This window comes from Heloderma suspectum, chromosome 1, assembly GCF_057233095.1.
Source record: "Heloderma suspectum isolate Gila_16-S chromosome 1, 16-S_ref, whole genome shotgun sequence".
Classification (NCBI taxonomy): Eukaryota; Metazoa; Chordata; class Lepidosauria; order Squamata; family Helodermatidae; genus Heloderma; species Heloderma suspectum.
The window spans coordinates 398,906,225-398,928,952 of NC_139458.1; the positions used below are offsets into that span (position 1 = coordinate 398,906,225).

The 22,728-nt window shown below is 38.0% G+C and overlaps 1 protein-coding gene across 3 annotated transcripts in view; it reads left to right on the forward strand.

Annotated features, from left to right (window-relative positions):
- The window catches only part of ESRRG (estrogen related receptor gamma), a 309,940-nt gene that overhangs the window by 21,148 nt on the left and 266,064 nt on the right, over positions 1 to 22,728 (forward strand). Inside the window, exon 2 of one of the 3 annotated variants that reach the window (XM_084828789.1) lies at positions 6,162 to 6,238. The exons of the other annotated variants lie outside the window; for them this stretch is intronic. Within the exon in view, the coding sequence (XP_084684915.1) occupies positions 6,165 to 6,238 (74 nt within the window). The 5' untranslated portion in view covers positions 6,162 to 6,164. The remainder of the gene's footprint in view (positions 1 to 6,161; positions 6,239 to 22,728) is intronic. 3 annotated transcript variants of the gene reach the window in all.

The window sequence follows — 22,728 nt, forward strand, 5'->3', positions numbered from 1 at the left end:
GATGCATTTAAATGAAATCAGGGCACATGCCTTTTTGGCTCTGGTGGAAGATTCAAACCATTCTCTCCTTCCTTGCCACAATTAGCTTTCTTCTCCCCCATGTCCCCCCGCCCCATTACAAGTCTTCCGGATGTATGGCTGGATGTATCTGTGGTTCACTGGGCAGGCAGAACTATCTAATGCCCAGCAACACATCTGTCTCTCTGTCTAATTCTAATTCATAAACCACAGAGCTTTATTTGCTATTAATATAACTAGTAATTGTGTTCTTGCTTTGTGGCATATGATGCATACTGAGCTATAAAGGTAGCTACAGAGATGAAATAAAAGTATCAGATTATTTCTAGAGTTTGCACTTTTTATAGTGTGAATGTGTGTGAGGTGGCACCAGGCTAAAAACTGATAGAACATTGACATCTGCCTTACTGTCACTAGGTATGCTTTGATATCTGGCTAGCGCATGTTAAAGAATGCAAAAACTTAACGCCATCTGCAACACTTGTTTTTGCCTTGCAAAAAAGTAATGCTAATTTAAAATACAAGTTAATAGAACAGATGCAATAAACATATTTGCTGATTTATACACGTGTGTCACTTTAATTGTTCTAAATGAAATGGTGTGGTCATAATATAAAATCTCCTCCAACCTCTGATTAAAATGTAACATTGACTAAAGGATTATAGACCGGACTTAATTTTACTGACTGTTTTAACAGTTGTCACAGCTGTTGGAAGAAGGAAAGGCAACTGAAACACTCTAAAAAAAGGGGGGGGGGAGGAACTCACTTAGTAAATTTAAACATGATCTCTGAATGCCAAGCATAGAAAGACAAATAGATTTGTGACTTCAGATATCTTCTCTGCACTGTGTACATTTCCCTTTGTAGCTCTGTTCATTTCATGAATTTGAACCCTCGACCTCTTCCAAACATAACAGTACTGAAATGAGGCAGTGCTAATGTGAATGTCATAGTACATATGATTTTAAAAATAAGCAAATAAGCAAACTTGTTTTGTACTACACAAGATAAATTATGCAGATGCCAAGAACTGAAACTTTGGATGGATGGCTGAAATTTCAATAGTGAGCGTTGATGACAGAATTGGGAGACAAAAGATGCTTGAGAGCTCTGAAAGATTGTACACAAATTTTGTGATGTTTACTTTCAAAAACATTATGTTGGAGAGCTGCTCTGTGGAATCTGCATTTTTCCTTCTTTATTAATGTAATTCATGAAATGGCTAGATATCATAGTTGTTTGTTTCATTTACCGCCTACCTCTTTTATTGTATAGCTCTTATTTCCAGAAAAATTGATCTGGAAATAGGTGCAATATTTGCTGTGGGTGAAGGGTAGCTAATTGAACGGGGAGGAAGTTAAGACTTCTGATTTGACTGTAAGGTTAGTTTCTTTAGTGTGATGTAGAATGGAAATGATAGTTGTCACATATCTGTAAGTGTGTGTGTGTGTGTGTATGTATGTGTATGTATTAATCTAACATGCAGTCAATACGCATGAGAAAAACCTCAAGGATGCGATCTCCTTAACCAAATTGCATATAGTCTAAGCATACTTGCTGGCTAAATGAGAATTAATAAATTGTTTTTCATAACGAACTCTTATATAGCCTCTCAAATAGACACTCCCCACCCCAGCTTACTATATATTTTCCAAGTTTGGATTTCTGTTGTTCAGTTTTTACAGCTGACAGAGTGCAAAGAGCTAGTGCTGAAATTGCTGTCTGACAGCTTTTTATTTGCTGGGCCTGACCCCCCCCCCCTTTTTAGTAATGGTTGCTCATTTTAATGTGTTTATGGTTCTGTTCTTTTATTTACTGAGCCTGGTGTGTTGCAGCAGTAATTAACCTGTGTTATTAGCAAAGCCCTTGTGAATATCCATTAATTCTCTTGAATGGATGATCATTCCCCCTGCCCCCCCCCCTGCAGTTTTCTCCCTCCCCCTGGTGTCCTTACTTTAAGATTTTTTTTAAAGTATTTCATTTAAAAATAAATAAGGCAGATGATAAACTGACACTCTGGAGAAAAAAGTAAATTACAGTAACACATTTAACACTCTTGATTAGTGTTTTTTTTAAGAAAACTGGTAACTAAGTTTGAAAGGAAAGGAGGTCTTAGAAAATGTTTATTTTCAGAAAAATAAAATAATAGAAATAAATCTATCCTTCTCTCTTGGAGCTAATATTTTGGATATTAATGGTGTTTCAGCTGATGAATTTTGTTGTTTTAATCTGTTTTGAAGTTACTTTGAGTATCACTTTGGGCATTTAAAGAAAGGCAAAGCATATAAAGCCCACAGGAGAAAATACTTCCCCTTGGACTGCTGAGGAAAGATAAGGACTGCCTCATTAGCAAAGCCGCACTTTTACAATTAATTTCAAAATACATGGTGCTATACATGAAACACAGGAGGTAACTTGTCTGGGATTATTTTTCAACAATTTTTGAAGACCCTTCCCCATTTCAGACGGAGCCTAATAGTGTATATGACATTATATTATTACAATCTATTTTTTAAATTAACATTGTAGTTAAATAGCCTGGCAAACTTCCTGCTATTAAACATTTTGGATGTACTGTGACCTTTTGGCTTTGGTCTTACTGCAAAAATAAATAGAAATGAACAACACCAATATTTATTGACAGTCTTCAAAGCAATGGCCCTTTATGAATATTCTTGTTAGCCTGTTATCAGTTGGTAAAAAATGCTAGATACAAGAAATTTGGAATAAATCAGATACGGCATCCCTCTAGAAGTTCAAAGCAACTCGGTTATATTGCATATGGTTTGGATTCTGCTTCACAGCACATTCATTGGGGGACAGAAACAATAAAATGTTGATCTCTGCTAGTGCCTTTCTAGCCCTAGCAAGCTCTCAGGAGGAAATCTATGATTATGCTGGGCTGGTTGGGTTTTTATCTCTTTTACATCCACTGGCCTTGTATTAAATTGTCATTGTCCTAAAGCACATGAGAGAGAAATGAATTGCACTTCTCGACATGCTCTGACAGTGAAATATTTAGCTTCTCTGTCTCCAATCATACTCATGTGTATGAGTTTGATAGTGCTGGGATGACAACCAGCAGTCTCCTGTAGTCTGACATCCCCATTTTACATGTTCTCCACGTTTTGGGGAAGGGTTCTCTCTCTCTTTTAACATCCAGTTTTCTTTGGCTAAGACATATCAACATTTATTTACTTTGATATAAAACAATTGTTGTATGGATATATGGAAGCATGCTTTATATGTGTGCACCTTATGTTATATGCATTTTAATTATATTTGTTTTTCATACAGTATACATAGGCAAACATTTTTTGAAACTTTTTTGTTGCCTTAAAAAAATAAACTCAATAAATAGCAACACAGATATCAGATTGTCTTGATTTGTTGTTGGGTTTGGGGGGGGGGGTTGTATTCCCTGGTGCATTCCTTTGGATAAGCAGTCCAGGTGCTGTCATTTTCACATTCATATTTTTCTCCAACAGAAGATACTATAATTCAGTTCTTTGAACTTCTGCATTCATCAATTATAACAGCTAGGATTTTCATGTTTGCATTCTGAAGGCATAACTTGTCTGACATATAGCCAATTTTATATTAAAAGTATTAGTCTCTAAAGAGAAAATTGAAAATCCATTTTAATGTAAACATCTGCCGTTTAGGATACATACACCTTTTAATTTCCTTTGCTTTCCTCTTCTAAATGTTTTATATTGAACTTGAATATGCATAGAAAAACACTAAAGAAAATTATTTACAGGATTTTACTCCCAATTTTCCCCCATTTTTTAAAAAATATATTTCGGATTATAATTATATAATCAATTTGAAATTGTTTGCTTTCCCAAGTAACTTGTGTCATTCTTGCATGATGACACATGCCTCAAGTCTAAATCCTCCTAAAAGGCTGAAATCCTTTAAAAATGCATATAATTCAGCTCCATCAGTGGGCATACTAGTGAATAATAGGGCTTAAGATAGTAAGGTAGCCTTATTTGTTCCTGTAGCAAATAAAACTTAATGCAATTATTATGTATTCCTTCTTTACTAATTGTGAAATACTTCTCATTCAGAGCAGGTTAGAGCTCAAAATAGGCTCATCTATAAATTAGGTTTTTTTATTGCTTTTTTATTTTAGGAAATAAAAGTTTTGGCTAGAATTTGCTTTTGTCCCCCCCCCCCAGACTCTTGTTTAATCCCACCAATAATTCTTAGTTCAAGTGAGCTAATATGTACACCATATATAAAGAAAACTTTCTCCTTAATTTGCATGTCTAGGTCATAAGATCTCTTTATTACCCCTACGGTGGGTTGGATTTTTCTTCCTTTTTTATAGTAAAGACGTATTGAAAATTATGTCTTGTAAAGTGTGTGTGTGTGTGTGTGTGTGTGGGTGTGGGGCGGGGGGGGGGATTAACCATTCTGCAGAAATGTGCTCTTATTCTCAAGCCACACTGTCCAATACATGCCCTGGAAGAGCGGTCCTTTATTGTACCGAAATGCCAGGTGTTGTTGTTTTTAAACCAGAGTTCCCTTTTCCCCAAACAACTCATAAATACATGTATTATTATTTTGCAGGTTTGTGTACATTTACTTATGCATTTTAAAATACGATAGCAATGCATTTATATGCATGTCAACATGGTCTTGGAGTGGGGTGGGGGTGTCCCCTTTAGAACTGACAAAAAAGATATAGCCCTGAGTAACTGTAAAGCTGAGATTTGTTTTCAGTCCAAGGAACTGAATGTGTATGGTACTGAGACTAAATATGAAAATAAAACTTCAGATTTTCATAAACATGAATACTTGGCAGTAAATCGTATAAGCATGGATCCAAAGATCTTGCTGCATGAGCAGAAGGTGCTTTGTTTGTGCTGGGACAGAGTGCTGATTTGCCCCCTCACCTGCAACCCCCATTCTCCCCAGAAGCTCCTCAGGAAAATCTATCAACCCCATGAAGCCATTTTTTGGAGGTCAGAGGGGGCGCAAATGGGGCAGGGGAAATGACAACATCCCACACAAGTGAAAGTGCCTTCCACTTGTACAGAGGAACGTTTGAATACAAGCCACTGAAATAAGTGGAACATTCCTTGTGCATCACCATTGAAGAAAATGGAAAAGCAAAATCTATGTAGACTCTCTCAGCATTATTCGTTTGCAAGCTGCTGTCTCACTTACTCCTGTGTCTTTTTCATGTTGTTTTGAGTGAGACAAAAGTGCACATCTCCTTTTCATCATTTTGATTGGAACTATATACCATATGTAATGTGTTTTGGCAGCACTTACCTAGCCAAAGAAAACAAATTAATATTAGCCATGCTGAGGGGCATCAGAAGTATCACAGATGTGTCGATTTAGCTTTGCTCCATCACACGCCCTTTCCTTAAACAACTGGTCAAGCTGTCGCAAGACCTTGCATGGGCTACAAAGGGATTTTAATAGGTGTGATCAGAGATTGATGGCTGTGGCTAGTTAGAAGGGGAACATGTTGCCAATTTATTTCCAGCCCCGTAATAATAATAAAAAACCACGTAGAGATCCAGCCAGAAACTAGACAACCCCAATTCAAACTTTATCTCCTTAAACGCATACAGATGTACAGTCAGTAACAAATATAATGGAGAAAAGCCACATGAAATGATGTTGACTGGCCCCTGAGCAATAGTTAAGTTCCTACCCATATAAAGATGCAAGTAGATAAGGGCAGAGTGTGGGAGGATGAGAACAAGATGGCTTATTTTATGCTCGCTGCTCTTACCCCCTGGGATTCTGTTCCTTCCTTTCCTCATAGTTTGTTGACAGAAATAATATTGGAGAAAACACCTACTCTCATCTAACATCTGCAGTGTTTTTTTTAAAAATTCTAAGTGTTTTTGTACAATACATACAACAGCTAGTCAAATATTAATATCATATGCAACATAGCAAGGTTGTTCAGTGCATTCAAATTGCTATTTAAAATAACACTCCATTATGGATAAGGCATCAGAAAACAAGGGCTGATCTTTATATCTGTATATACAATTGCCATTTTTTATTTCCAAGACATTTCCACATCTTGTAATTTCTTGGGATTTGCTATAGGTTTTAGTTTGTTTCTTAAGTTAAAGGTTCTTTTTTTTTCTTAAATATTCCCAGGTGATGTCAGATGAAAAGGTTATTATGGCTGCAATATACACCAGAGGAATTCATTTTGGCAAGCCTGGTCCATGTAGGTTAGTGAACCAACAAATAAATAATTTGTTTTGTTTTTTTAAAGTTAAGCAAAGACAGGAAAAGATAATAAGGAGATGACTTAAAAATGGAAAAATATAGTTGATTTCTGACTGACAAATACCAACAAGCAAAGAAATGTAATGACTGATAAGTGCTGTACAAAATTCACATATGTTTTCCAGCCTAGCTAGTTAATGAAAGATTTCTTCCATTAAATATTAAATATTTCTTCTATTAAATTGTTCCATCAGGTAAATATTTTCATAGCAACCATCTACCTAGAGGAAATGATCGTATGTTCTGAAATGGCATGAACACCATTTATTTCAAATTGTGTTTTCCCCAGAAGCAGTAAAGGTGGAAGATGGGACTTCAAGTATCTGAAGCAAGACTACTGGGCACTGTATCGTCATCATTTTAGAGAATGGTTTTCTACAGCAGGGGTAGGGTCATATTAGCAAGAGCTGTACATATACTGCCGCTGGTTTACATTGGTATGAGTGACACCTATCCCATTAATCTTGGGGACCACGGTGTCACAGATGGAGAAGCAACAATCAGCTGAATTGCACAGTACACTTGGCTTAATTCATCTAATTGTTCTCCTACAAATCTAGAGAATGGTTCATTCTGTTCCTGGAGTTGAGGCAGAAGCACGAGGAAGGGCTCAGGTGGTGGCATGTGCCTGCCCTTTTCTGTTCTGCCGGAGGTGTTCAGCAGAAGAAGTTGGTGGATAGGGGTATTATTAACATGCTAAAGCCTTTATCATCTGTGGGGCAAGGATTGTGTAATTTACTGTCAAATGTAACATGTGTTTTAGAATTCTATTGAATATTCTCTCCTTGGTGCAAGTAGTTTTTTCTGTGCTTATTAATCAATAAATAAAAATATGAATTGAAGGAAGTTAGCAAGCCAAGAGCATAATAAAGAGCAACATAGATAGGCAAACATATATTGGATGTCACAGAAAGCTAATGTAGCATGAAATCGGAGCAGTATTGAGATGCTAACATTATGGGGGTGTTGTATCAAAAATGTTAATTCCTAAGTTTAGTTCTGGGCCCCTTGTTGCTATCCTGCTGCCCACTTTTCTGTTTTATATTAGTGGAGTGTGTGTTTTTAATAGAGGTTTCTTCCTGGTTGTCTTTTTCTGATACACACTGCTGGCATTTTTGTGACAGTAATGTTGAGCAGCAAACCTGTAGCATGTTGAAATCAGTCAACAGTTCTTCGAAGATACAGCTTATGTTTGATTGTGTGTAAATACAGTTAGTTAGTTGGGTTTATCTGATAGCCTGGCAGAAAGAGAGAGAAGCAGGACAAACTGTTTTCAGTAACTGTGCTGTTCATACACCTGATAAGATTGAGAGTGCTTTCGACTGCTGATATGCTTTGAATAAGAAAAGAATAATCACTTCCACTGGCACCAGCTTATCAGGAATACAGCAAAATGCCAACACTTTTACATTAGCAAAAGTAAATGTTTTAGACATGTCATGCCTTTTTTCCATTTAAATTGAATAGTATGGTGCTTGTGAGTATGCAATAATGAAGAGGAGGACTTGTTACCTTGACTAAAGTGCAGGTGAATATATTGAGAAAGGAGCCCTTGGCAACAATAGCAGCTCTTTTGAGAAGTGGAATATATCCATTTCAAGCATTCTTCAGAAAATTTCAGCATCTTTATCCTCTTCTAGTCTATTAAATACATGACCTAATCTTAGGAGCTTACTTCATAATCCAACATATCCACCATTGTTTTTAATATGTGAGACCTAAGATTCAGTTGTTATCAGTATTATTTAAAGCTAAAACTCCTAAATAGCCAATTTATGGCTGTCTTTTAAAAAAAATAAACAAAAACAAAACTGTACTGTTAGTTTGCATATTTTAGTGTACAAAAAAAAAGGAACATGCAGACACATTACTGAAATAAACATTTTCATATGTAATTATACAAAGTTATATACATAAAGCACAAATTGAGGAGACAACAAAACCATCACTTAAGTGAACAGGTTATATGGGTGTTAGCACACTTTCTACAAAATTAAGAAAAGAATTTAGCATAAAAAGCTTCTGGTTTAGTGAATACTTTAGAGAGTCTGATATTTTCAGGTTCTTCTAATATTGGGCTTTAACATTGTTATACTTCTGTTCAAGCATGCAGATAACTTTGTTTTATTCAGGTTGATACATTGTAGAGCAAACCACAATAGATTGATTTGGGATTTTTACTGATTACCATCAGTGAGATCACTGTTACCCACTTATGTCGATAGTATTCGATTAATCAAGGCACCCTTGTTCTGTACCTTTAACTGAGACAGGGACTTTAAGAGCAAAATGTTGACATGCTGATAAACTGCCTCAGCTGTTCAGATTTCAGTAGGCTTTTTGGATAAATATATATTTCATTGGCAAGTTTATTTTCGCAATTCGAGACCTTCATTTAAAGAAAAGGACTTCAGTTTAAGGTTTATCAAATTTTAGCTAAAAACAACTGGCTCCATTTGGCTGTAAAATAATTTAAGTACTTACTTGAGGCAAACTTCATGCTTTAGAGCTGTTGGTCAGAGGTTTCATTCTTCTATGAAGATGTCAACTGTAAATATAAAAATGCATCACTGAAAATGTAATGGTTTAAACATTCAAACTGAAATAAAATTCTCTGCCTGGGGAAAAGACTGCAATCAAAATAAAGTAGTCTTAACTCCTCCTGAAGCGGACATATTTGGATGCAGTGCTTGAAGGTAGCAGGGTGCACCACTATTTTCTTTCAATCACTAAACATAGCCTTGGAATCAACAGTATTCTACTAAACCACAAATACCATATGATCAGTAAGTTACTGTTGCCAATGATATGAATAAATGTTTATCTATACAATCTTGCCCAGTATGCTGTATTATAATTCACTTGTTTTGAAATGCTATTTTTTTGGCTTTTTAAATGCTCACTTCATTTTTTAACCGAATTAAGAGTTGCTAACGATTGCAAATCAGTTTGTGGTCACACATCTGGATTTTAAGCAGCAATCACAGTAGAGATATGGGAGAAATTTTTGGGTGTGTGGCAGATTCATTTGTACTTTCTGAAAACCTTTGGATTATATTTTTTTCAGCTGTGTATATGCTGATGGGAAGTTCATTAATGTCATTTTAAAGGACTGGCTTCTTTCAGTTGGCTACAGAGAAGTTCATGGGATGAAAAGTTAAGAGATGGCTTATGGCTTCTCTGTTCCTCCTACTGCTGCAGTATATATGACAAGTTAGAGGCTGCGCAGCCAGTGTTCTGCCTCCTGTGCACAATACAGTGGTGGGATTGCATCAGAGATGAGGACGCTGGGTTATCTAGTCTCTGATTGTGGGCTTGCTTCAATCTGCAATGCCATGCGGACCTTGGCAGTCAGTTGTGAAGTCGATGCTCAACCACCTCAGGAAAACGGGACCATGTGGAAGTAAGTGAGATGAAATCAGCCCTGTTGTTGCGTAAACAGGCTTTATATACAGCAGTTTTTAAAGGCATATATCTAAAATTAGTTGCTTGGTTCTCTGACCTGCAACAGTGGTCCAACAACAATATGGGGAAGGGCTGTAGCTCAGTGGTAGACCACATGCTTGCATGCAAAGGCTTCCTTAGATGGGGCTGGGAAAGACTCTTGTCTGAAGCCATAGATAGCTACTGCCAGTCATTGTAGATCAGGAATGGGCAGAAGATAGACTGGGATCTACTGATAGACCTTTGGGTAATTTGCAATAGATCATCAGGGGTTTCTTATTCTCAATTTTATAACAATAGCAACAACTAAGAAGATTCCCCCAGCCCTTAAATTAAGTTGGTGAAAAAAAAATCTTTGGGAGAAGACCAGGTGTGGATTTTTGTGTGAAAGGACTTGTGAGCTTGGTTTAAGTACTGATCACAAATTCCTGGGTTGAGCATATCTCAGAGGCACCCTGTTCCTTAATTCTTGCCTGCTGGCCTGCAGAACTATTTTGCATCTGGGCTTTGGTTGGTGACTCTCGGGGTTCTAGTAAAAGTCAAAGTGACCCTGCAAGCCTGAAATCTGCTCATCCCTAGTGTTAATAATACTGAGGTGAATGGTACGAGAGTCCTTTGTAAGTTCCTATGTTTTGTGACAGAGCATGGATGCAACAATCAGAAGGTCTTTTCTAAGCACTTATTCACCAGCATAGCAAGTATCATGATAGGACTTAGAACATTTGCTTGGTATTTGCTAAGGCCAAACAACATTGGCTTTTGCCCAGGCTACAACAGCACAGGGAGCGCAGGTATAATGGAAATGGTATGGTGCCTGCCAAGGCCTTGTAGTGTAGTGGGCACAAGGAACTGGCATAATGCATGCCGAAAAACAGAAGAAAGGAAGAGCACAGAAAAAAAAAATGGGGATGCAAAGTTGAGTTCTACCAAGGACATAAATATGATATTTACAGCTCAAATGTTATACACCTCAGCAGAGCTGGTGTGTTTTCCAAAGCTGCCGTTGTTGTGCTATGGACGTTAATATTACCTGAGAGAAACATAATATGACTGAAAATTAGGTTGTTTTGCAGTAATGAATTTAGTCATAGGCTGACATTCCATGCACACCTACGTGGTAGTAAGCCCAACTGAAAACAGCAGTAATTATTTCTGAGTAAGCGTACATAGGATTGTATTGTTAAGTGCTTAAATGTATAAAACTTTGACCTGCATATTTGTTTCCAGTGGGTCATTTTGTAGATGAGAGGCAAGAAGCTTTTTAGTTCCCCACATGTGTTCAGAAATTTTTATAGGACTAGGGGCAGAGAATGTTGTGTATTAATATCTTTAAATGTCAGCATTTTAATTGGAATTGAAAATGATTCTGATTTTTAAGTGGGGTTTGCATATTTATAATGATGCATATTTACATGGGGTTTACACTTTCAATGCCATTCTTCATTCGTTATTCAAATCACCGCAAGCAAAATTGCAACTCATCCAGTTCAGTTGTATGTAAATCCTATTACAAAAATTCCTCAGAAATGAGAGGGAATTATTGAGTATATGCCTGATAGGTGTATACTTTCTGTTGCTGGTCAGAAACTATGTACCTTTACAGCATGGGAGTGGATACTTTACTGGAGTCCTGATCTAGAATGTGATTTGTACTTAATGTATTTTTAAAACCATCCATAAGAATAATAAGTAGTATTTTTAGGTTTGAAAGAGAGTATCATTTTGCTCAAAACCTCTGTACGTTCTGGAGAAGTACATGAATGTGTGGCCTATTGCTTTAGAAAGTTTTTAAAGACTGGGATCAGCTTTTGTTTTGGGTTCAGCAGAGTGGCTTTTGTTGATGTTTTAGGCGGGGTTAGTAGAGATTCACTTAGAGCAGCACAAACCATAAACCGTCAGCAGGCTGCTAGTCAGTAGCAGGTGTGAACAACATAAAACAGGATTAACACTGAACCAAAGTGTGCACTAAAAACAGAAGCTTTGCCTTGCTTTTAGGAGGACAGTCAAATAGAAACACTCACTAACCATACACACCCTGTTTACTAAACACTGTCCAATGGGCTATATAAATGGTGCTGCTCAACTGCTGCAGAGAGGTAAGTACTTTCTCATATCCTGCTTCTCTGCCTTTGTCTGTCTTTTTCCTTGGGTGGCTGATATTGTGAGCCCATTCAGGGATAGATCTGTTTGAATTTTGTACGTTCTACACCCTAGGGTATGTTTCTGGCACTTCAAAAGCAAACAATAATAAGTAACGTTTCTTTTTGTTTAGAAGGAAGGTTTTAAATTCATATGTTAGTATGTTCTTTCAAATGAAAGAACAGTGATATAACTCAGGTCTTACAGAAGTTAAGGGTAGGGTAGGAATGTAGTATTATTTTTAGGGGCAAGGTAGTGCGAGCCATGGTGTTAAAGGAGAAAGTTGAGGGAGGGACCTGAGATTAAATGCCTGATGTTTAACAGGATGTAGAAACTAGGTTCTCTTTAATTACAGAGCTAATAAATAAATAAATCAAGGCTGAAAAGTGCCATAGCCGAGGTCTTCAGAGTGAACACACGTAAACTAGGAAATGGATGAAGATAGAAATGCAAGACCTTAAGGATGAGTTTGACAGTTTTAATATTGGTAATTTTACGAGGGCATGTTAAAGAACTTGTGATATTGGGGATTTTATTTTGGTGTCTGCATTTCATGCATAAATACACAGCTTTCAAAGTATTGTCTGTAAGAAAAAAACTGGGAGTTGGTGTGAGAAATGAATAAAAGTGATTATTAATACATACATATTTGAGTTCAGGGTTACTAACCTCCCCACTCCTCTTATTTACCTCCATTTATCTGCATTAGAGATGAATAAGAGGGCCCACATTTTTGCCCTTGCTGTTTATCTAGAATTTCAACATAACAATTTCTAAGTTGGCTTCATTATTCCCCAGTATTAAATTGGCATTTTATCTGACCTGAGCAATTTAGACCCTTGGGAAAATGTATATTTAAGGTGACAGAGTATTTTTTAAAAAATATTCTGTGTAACTTTCTCTCAGCACATGGATGTCGTAGCTGGCTCAGTTTTCTTGTCAAAGTCAGAAGCCTCCCCCCTCTCAACATTCATTTGAACACCTGAATATATGGAGAGATTTTGGAAAATGCTCAGCTATCTTTTGTAGGTGCTTAGTAACAAAGCAAGCTAGGTTTACAAAATTGCTGTGCACCCTGCAGCTCCCATTGAGAAAAGTAGGGGATGCTGCGTTTCAGTGCCTTTGAAATGCTGACCCCAATTGTGGCAGCTGTGCACCTTGGTGAATTATGGTATCTAGATTCAATATAGCTAATTTAAAAGTACAGCTCTTTTCCCACCCAGCAGAAATGTCTTCTCCTTTGAAAATGGTATTGGGGCATAAGAATTATTTTTCAAATTCTATGTTGTCCTACTTTTTCTGTGTGCGTTCATGCGTGAGCATGGATGAGTGTATTTCTAAACAAGCTATATGATAAAACACAGTACTTTTGGAGCTCTAATAATGTATGATTGTCCTAAACACACTTGCTAGGGAGTAAGTCCCATTGAACTCGGTAGGTTTTACTTTCAAGAAAACATATGTAGGATCACACGGTACATGTATAACAAGATCATCGGGGATTGTCTTTAAAATCAAGTACCTGTTTTAAAGACAAACTATATTAAAGTAGCCACACTTCTTAAATACATTTGTAGTTTTGGAAAACATGTACATTTCATGGTGTAATTAAGCCAAAAGTCCAGGGATATTGTTCTACCACAAAGAAAGCAGGACCTCAGAAGCACAGTGACCAATTCTATAAATGTGAACATGATTGTGTTCCAATCCCATTCAAAATTATGAAAGTGAAAGTTGCCATAGATGCATATCTGAAAATTTTATAAGCCACACTGGTAATTTTATTGAAGGGCGGGATGTGAATTCCTTAAATAAAAACACTTCTGCAAGAAGAGGAAAACATGAATTCTAATTTTATATTTCCTTTCCTATAAAAAATGAAATGATTGAGATGGTATTACATGAAACATATCTTTAATATACTTTTTAAAAATCAGCTATCTGAAAATACATATGAAAACATTGTGAAACTGTAAGGCTAATGGTAGTGATATTGACAGGGATCGCATGATACAAAGGTGGTTATTAAACCACAGCAGCTTGTGAACCACGTTGTGCATGCCAGTCGTGTGCCCGTTCATTTCCCTAATTACCCTCACTGGGCACGGGTTGTTATGATGTCCAAAACCTGAGAGGGTGGGTGGCTGGGGTGGTTAACAAACAACCCAGAACCCACAATCTGTTGTAGGGTGGCTGGGTGGTTTGTTAACCATCCAAGCCATGCACCCTCGCCGGCTTCAGGGATCGCAAAAACCTGCATAATTAGGGAAATTAGCTGGCATGTAACCGGCACACACGGGTCTGGTTAACAAGCCACTGTCGCTTATTAACACTCTTGTGCTGTGCAAACCAATATTTGTTATTTCTTATGGTTGACATTCAAAGTCTCCTCCCCCCAAGTTCTAGATGTGCATCCAGACTTTGCTTGTTTTTGTTTGTGGCATCAGTCCTTTGCACTATGATGCATGTTGAACTGGAAAACCCTTTGATTTTCATTAATGTCTCTTTGAGAAGAATAAAAGGAAGCTACCGGGAGGAACCTGGAACTTCCCAATGGGCATATGGAAGCAACCTTCCCCTGTGGGACACATCACATGAGGGGGGTGAGTTATGAGGAAAGATTAACCTTCTTCCCAATAACAAAGTCTCAGGATGATTAGTAAGCCTCATTACTGCTGTTCAGTTTTATTCAAACCACAGAGATCTGACTGCATCTCTGGTTGCACCCTAATAGTCTGCAAAAACATCCTCTTAAGATTGAAGTAAACTGTAGGCAGAACTTGACTCTGTATCCCCGCTCAGAATCATTCCTTGAACTCTTCCATCTTTTTCTACCTTACCATTAAGTGGACAGACCTTTAAAGGTTCAGACCCTTGACCATTGCTCATAAGTGTATAAAAGTTTGCATGTTTATCTGAAGCTTATCCAAACTGCTTAACTTCTCTGGCCTCAAAACCAGTCTGGAAATCCTATGAGAGCAGACTGGCTTGTGCGATCTTAAACAGAACCTTGTTTGTGCCAGGTCAGAAATACACCAATTTTTTTTAATAGGATTTCAGTGGTTTTCTTTCCTCCCTGTCCTCACAGTGTCTTGATTATTTTTTTTTTAAGTGCAAAGGCACATAGCTGAGATTGAGTCCACATTTTCTCAAGTCCTGTTAGTTTCGTTCATTATTAATATAGTCACTCTGTCCCTTTTTGGATTAATTTTGGTTCCTACTGTAATTTGAAAATGCTGCTTTCATACCTTCAGTTTCACAGCCCAGTGATGCTTCTCGCAATATTTTGCTATACTGATTAGCGCATGCAAATAGTAGATTCATCCAATGGATAAACAAAAATAATTAAGTAGTGAGCAAAGAGCATGAGAGAAGTTGCTGTATCAAATTACTAAACCTTAAAGCTGTGATGGGGCTTACTTCTGAGTAGGCATGTAAAGGATTGCACTGTTAGATCTTATTGGCAATTTCAGTAAGGGCACAATCCTATCCAGATAAGCGGCTGCCTCTGAACTCAGAGTTCAGAGGCAACCGCTTATCCAAAGCAGGGCAGGAGAAGCACAGAGGGGATCGTTCCCTCCGCTCTTCTCCTGCCCTGCATTTTTGGCTAGACAGCCAATTGCGGCTGTCTAGCTGCAGGAGAGCTGAGCAGGGAAGGAGGCTGCTGTACGACTCATTGGATGTGTCGTACTGGCATTTCCACCCTTCTCACCCCGGAATGCACCTTTTCGGCTGCTCAGTGCTTGTCTTGCGAGTGTGGAGGATGGGGCTGTTCTGCGCTGCCTCGGAGGCAACGCAGAAGTGGGGGAAGATCAGTTCCCGGAAAACAAGATATCCTAAGGCCATCTAGTCACTGTCTAGCAGCCATAGGATTTGTCCCTAAAGCAGGCATTTCAAAACAAAAGGAGGCAGCTGGCATTTGGATTGGTGGAAGAAGAGTGCATTTGGAGACAGGAATATAGACACATAGAACTCTGCTTTATCCTGAGTCAGACCATCGGTCCATCTAGCTCGGTATTGTCGACACTGCCTGGCAGCGGCTCTCTGGGCTTTCAGACAAGAATATTTCCAGCCCTACCTGGAGGTGCCTGGGATTGAACCTGGAAAGCACGTGGTCTACCACTGTGTCACGACCCTTCCCAGCGCATGAATTTCTGAGGAAGGAACAAATAGATAGCGCCATTGGTGAAGTGTAATGAATGTGTAAGGGGCAAGAACGGATAGAGAAAATAGTTTGAATGATCAGTCTACAGTTGCATGGAAATGTGGCCATATTCATTCCCCATTATATCAAGAAAGAGAATTTGTATGCATTGCTTTATCCATTGGTTCCACTGCATTTTAAGACTCCAGATTTGCACTATAGCAAAATGTCCTTTGTACGTACCTTGAAGCTAGAAGTTAGGTGAAATCCACCATACCTAAAACTGTTACTGAAATCAGTGGGGATTTGGGTTTGCATGTAACAAGCAATATGGCTTCAGGCAGAAACCCAGAACAGTCCTTTCAGCAATCAGTTGACACCACAGAATGCATAACTGTTTGCAAATGGAGAAATGTATTTTGGAGTTAGAAACCACAGTATGAATGGGGTTTTGTGCTTAGTTTCAAAAGCCTCAGATGCTTCAGTAAATTTTCCTCGGCTGTGGAGATCTTACTTATCTCCTTCTTAAATCACACCTATGTTTCTAAGCAATATGCCAGTAAAAGAAAATGGAGTGGGGGGCTTCTTTGAGAAGACAAGTAATTCCTGTGAGCTTAAAAGAAAGAAAGAATTGCATTTGGTTAGAAAATGCAAGTGAGCAGCTGGTCATTTATTTCACTGACTCCTGTAGTTTCGTACATAGATTCTCTCTCCTCCCTTTCCCCTTTCTTGCATACCACTTTATGCTACACTGATGATAATGTACCTGGAAGGAAAAAGCAGCGCAAGCCAAGGCAGCCAGCGTCAGACAGGGCGGTCTGCCATCTGTCCCACCTGCTGCATTCATGTGTCCATCTGGTTGCTGCAATTGCTCCTTGCAAGCTTCAACAGAAGAATGTTCAGCCTGAAAAGGAGGCAGTGTGAATTATTTAGGTAGCTCTAGTGTAAATAAAGGGAAATAGACGGTGGGGGTTGTTGTTGGTGAGGCAGTGAGCCTCTCTAACTCCTGGGTGCTTTGGAATGTGTTAATGCATGAGAGCATTTGATTTGCATGTAGATTTAGATGTATAGATGATTGTGAAGATTACAAGCCAATGAGTTTTATCTAGATTTAGATAGCTTGGTTTGCCCATAAAATACAGCCTGTTTTCAGGAGGAGAATCTTTTGGGACTTTCACCCTAAGTGAGGCTGATGGAATCTAATGCTTAGAGGCATTCATTTAGCAGAAATAAAATATTTCCTTTTTTAAAGGAATGTTAACCAAGAGTTTATAAGTACTGGTGCTTTATACAGCATGTGCAATTTTTAGATAGCCGTGGCTACATTTATTATAAGTGAGAATTCAGTTGGAAAAGAGTGTCTAATGCAGTCAAAAAAGGTTTTTATTTCCACCCATCCCCTAATAACTGGTTTCTACCTCACAAACATATCTACATCCAGATATGCCTTATGTATGCATGCATGTGTAACAGAGACATCTTGAACAGACTTTTTAAGCAGACAAAAAACTGGAAGTACAATTGTTTAATAAGCTGCTAATCATAAAATTCAGTATGTTTTCGTTTGCTCTTAAAACTTAGCAAGAAACATGGGGTGAGTTAAGGTCATTATTATTACTCATGCATTTTTTTAAAACCTTGCAAATACCTGTTGTGTATATTTGGCACATTACCCTTATCTGTGAGGACTATTCAATGTTTAATAGATATGGAACTTTTATTTTAATGCAGTTTTTATCACAGAGAAAATGAAGAGAGCCCAGGTGTCACATTTCTGTGAGAGGGAAGTATTTTCATTTCCTCAGCAGTCTCCATCTTAGTCTAATTTTATTTGTCTTTTTCTGAGCCTAGCATAAAAGCAGAACTTTCATAAGATGCATCTTTGAAAATAGGTACAGGGTTAGAAGTCATTGTTTTGCCTAGTTTTAGATATGTGGAAGAAAGGGACTTGGAATCTTGATATCCCAACTGCCTAGCTACTTCTCTAAGATTTGCATGAAATTCAGCTGCAGCTGTCAAAGGGATTTGAGTGGATTGGATTCTTTAAGGTTACTCCTTGTCAAATCTATTAAGTTCAATTCTCATGCAAAACCCTTTTAATTTTTTTTTTCAACCAGTAAGGCTGCAGCTACTCTTAGGACAGCATCATGTACTTGCAATAGAATATTTATGGTATTGGATCATTCTATCAGCATGTGGAACAAACCGATAATCCTCTTGTATTATTTCAAATTAAGATTTTGTATGCTTTTCATTCTGTGCTGGGCAAATCTAAAACACTTTATTACTAGAATATATAGGTACCTGACACAGAGTTTATACCACTCAAGCTAGACATTCAATTTCTTCTTTTACTACATCAAATGGAACTGATGTAAAAAAATTTAGCAATCAGATTACACTGCAAGGCACTTCATTTTCTATACAATTATTTTGCTTTTCTTAACGGACAGTTATGTGGCTCCATGACTGCAGAGTCGGTAGTGTCATCGCCTTGGGGTAGGCATTGGTGTCACGCTGTAGCACTTCAGCAGCGCTTGACATGGTCCAGATGGAGACATAATGGGGCAAACCCATGCACTGTCCCCAAGACACTTAAAGTAAATGCATTTAGAATCAAGGAGCCAAGACTGCAAAACGATTTAATTTATGGTATTGTGCAAAACAGGGTCCTGGAAGAAAGTTCCTTTGAAATAAGTTTGAATAATTAGACAAAGAACTGCTTCTCACTCTTTGAGACTGTTTCCATGTGATGACAGCTCTACACTGAGAAGTGTTTAGTATGTACCAGCACAGTCACTGTGCACATTTGTTCCAAGTATGTAGTTTGCCTTCACACCACTGCCATACATTTCTGAGAGCAGCTTCTAATGTCATGGAGACAAAGCACATGGCAGGGCCAATCCACCTGCTGAACCAGAACACACAAAGTGGTTTGCTGTGTAAAGCAGCCATTATGCAAAGGCAACGACAAGTCACCTCCATACACAGGCCTCCTGATAAGTGCCAGTGTGGTGTAGTGGCAAGAGTGTTGGACTAGGAGCTGGGAGATCTGGGAGCTGGGAGATCTGGGTTCTAGTCCCCACTCGGCCATGGAAGCTCACTGGGTGACTTTGGGCCAGTCACAGACTCTCAGCCCAGCCCACCTCACAGGGTTGTTGTTGTGAGGATAAAATGGAGAGGATGATAATGTAAGCCGCCTTGGGTTCCTTGCAAGAGGAAAAAAGGCGGGGTATACATGCAATAAAATAAATAAATAAACAAACAAACAAGGGGCAGAATCCAACTGTGTCACTCCACTAGCGCAAATGATGTTGTGCTAGTGGAAACTAGGTTCTAAGCTACGTGCAAGAGGTGAATCCAGCTAAAATTACATTTGTGCAAATATTGTGGTGGGATGTGGGTGTGCAGCCATGCTTGCGCAATGAGAAGATGTGGCAGAGCTTCAGTAGTACTACTCAAGTTTGAGGAATGACAGTGTTGGATATTGTCCAAGCATCCCTGATTTCCAGCTAACGTTATTTATATAGCACCATCAGCATGCCTGGTGCCTTATAGTATAAGAATTAAAGAGATCCATGCCCCAAGATATTTTCAGTCTTAAGGGTGCAAGCCCATACAATCCAGGGATCTGTAGTACTTTTTCTGTCTAAATATGCATAGGATTGCGCCCTAAGGTTGACAATGACAAAACGTCAGAAAGAGATACAGATGGGAGAGGCAAGAGTAATAAATAGAGAAAATCTATGGAAGTGCATTTGCATGAATGTTATTAGAGTTGGAGATGAAAGTGGGGAGTTAAGCAGGAATTGTAGTATAAGGGCCTTCTAAATCAAGACTAACATTTCGTTCAGAAATTAATCACAGCCGTTACAGTATTTCATTAAAAACCTACATGTTCTAGCCCTGGGGTAGTCAGCCTGGTGCCCTCCAGATACTTTGGACTACAAGTCCCATAATTCCTGACATTGACCATGTTGGCTGGGAATCATGAGAGTTAGAATCCAAATATCTGCTTAGCACCCTCGCCAAAAAGATTATTACCAGCCTAAAATATACTGGAACTGTAAATTATGTTTTTACCTAGGCTTCATCTAACAATTTATAAGCTAATGCAGTCAGTTAGAGTAGTATTAAAAGCTAGCCTTTAATTTTAATGTCTGATAGCATTAATATGGCGGTTTATGGCATTATTTATTAATTATGCTGGTAAATAGCATCTATGCCACTCCTTAATAACATTACATAGAGTACTCCATTATCTTTATTCCACAGTAGGTCATTAATGGCATGCATTCCCTCCTGCCCATCCCAGTTTGTTAATATTTAGAGAGACAAGGGAGGATAGCATTGATTGGAACAGGAGAGGTCAGCAAAGAAGGTTGTCCAGATGTCTGGTATAGATTTTGTTTAGCAGGATGCCTCAAGATATTTTGGTAAGAAGATTGTTGCAGTTGGCTTTTTGTAGAAGGGTATATCCTGAGATCCAATATTTATGTAACTAGAATTATTAGACACCCCTTTTGAAAATAACGTTTTCTGTGTTATCATTTCTTTAAAGTGCAATACTTTAAAGTGTGGAGCACAAGTATTGCACGATTATGGCAATTCTAACAAGAAACTTGTTTGTATGTGTGTATACATCCACACACGTGCAAACAATAGTTAAACATGGCAAATTAAGGACAGATTGATTTAATAAAGATACAGTTTGGCTTTCTGTTCTTGCTTTTCCTGCTTAGTAAGTAGCTATCTATGAATGAAAGTGCAGAAGGAGAGAGAAGGAATATGGAGGAGAAAAGTTAGTTTCTCATAGAGACCAAATGATTGTATTACCTCAAATGGCACATTTGTTCCTGAGCTCCAGCAAGAGAAATGAGTCATATTAAAAATTAGTTTGGGAAAGGTTGAATAGGACCCACTTTTCTCCCTTCTGCATATTGCATGTCTAATGTTGCCAATCCCTTACTTCTTGTAATTGCAAAATTCATTTTCCAAAATTAGTGAGGAGTGTGGGAGAACGTTCAGAAAATGAAGCTGTTTTGTCCAGCTGTGAGGCCAGCTATGGCAAGGTGAGCGAGAGAACACAAGAAAATATTTATATTTGTAAATGTATTTGTAAACAATGATGGATTTTTTTCTTTATTAGTCGGTTTATTAAAAACTGCAACACTCAGTTTGTGAAATTGAGACTATGGAGAAATGTAGTTCCTATTAGTGTAGAGAGATGTAAGACACAACGAAGCTTGTGCTGTTTTTTCTGACACAGAGAAGTCTTTTCCCAGCAGAAAAGATAGCCTGTGCAGTGCCCTAAGAACTCCATGTGCTTTGGGAATGCTTGAAAAATTGTATCCTCCTGATGGGTTGTGGAAGATGTATGCAATGGTCTCTTTTCAGAAAAATGTCATTCAGGTTGCAATCCTATGCATGTTCAGACATAAAAAAGTCTTACAACTCCTGTCATGCCTCAGCAAGCATGACTAGCTTGGGCATGCTGGGAGTTGTAGGACTTTTTCTGTCTAAACATACATAGGATTGCATTCTAAATCTTTTTCAGACAAGAAGGATTAAATTGACTGGTTGAGTTGATTTATCCCTCTCAGTGTGATATTTTATTTATATGATCAAATTCCTTGGATATTATTAATTTGTCAGGGGAACATCTTGTTATTGTACATTTACTGAAATTGTAATAATACCAATGGAGAATGAAGATTTTTTTTAAAAAAAAATGTCCACAATTCTTGCCAAGTTATCCTGAATTTTAGAAAGAAAATCCACACTTTTTTCTGTTTTTATAGATGATTTCCTGGTTTGGACAATCATACTTCAGTTTAATAAGCCGAGATAGGAACACACCTCCCCGTGCATGTAGCTCCTTTACGTGAGCCATTAATAATATCAGAAAGTCTCTAACCATAGCTTCCTAGTTTGGATGAAATGGGAAACTATGGTTAATTAGAGAGTTCCTGGTTTAATTGCCGTTCATATGAAGGGACGAGTGAAGGGGTTGTGTGTGTCAGCAAGAGGCTTGTTCATATCTCAGCTTATGAAGCCAAGATACGTTCATCTGAATGTAGCCAATATTTTCCCTATTTAAAAGAAGAAAGCGTGAGGAATGGGGATGAGCTCTACTGGAGATGGAACAGATAATTGTGTGTGCGTGCATGCACATGCATGTATTTCCCTTTCATCGGATTGGATATGAATGATACATTTATTAAATTTCAGAACAGATTGAGTGGATGAATTTCTATAAATTAGATAACTACAAGTCATTCTGGTAGCACAGAAGTTAGAAATGGAAGCTTCAAAGGAGATCATCAAAGCCGAGCATTGCAGGTACTAAGGGACACTTGAAGTGATTTCCTGCTTCTGCTGCAGGTTGATTTTCATTTCATTATTCAATTACTTTAAAACAAAATGTAATTAAAATGTCAATTTAAAATTTGGGTATTTTCCTTTAATAAAATAGGGTTGTTGTTTGCAAAGGATGCTGTGGCTGTCATAGGGTTTGAGAGTGTAACGAGGGGAAATGGCATTAGCAAAGGCACTGTGCTGCTCATTTTATAGTATTACCTGTCCATCTGTCCACTGGAATGAGCCACTTATCATGCTTCTAGGTTTTTCTCTTTCAACTTTAAGAATTATGAAAGAAAAATTCCAATTTTTCCTGTCCCTTCGTGACAGGTAGACTGAAGATTG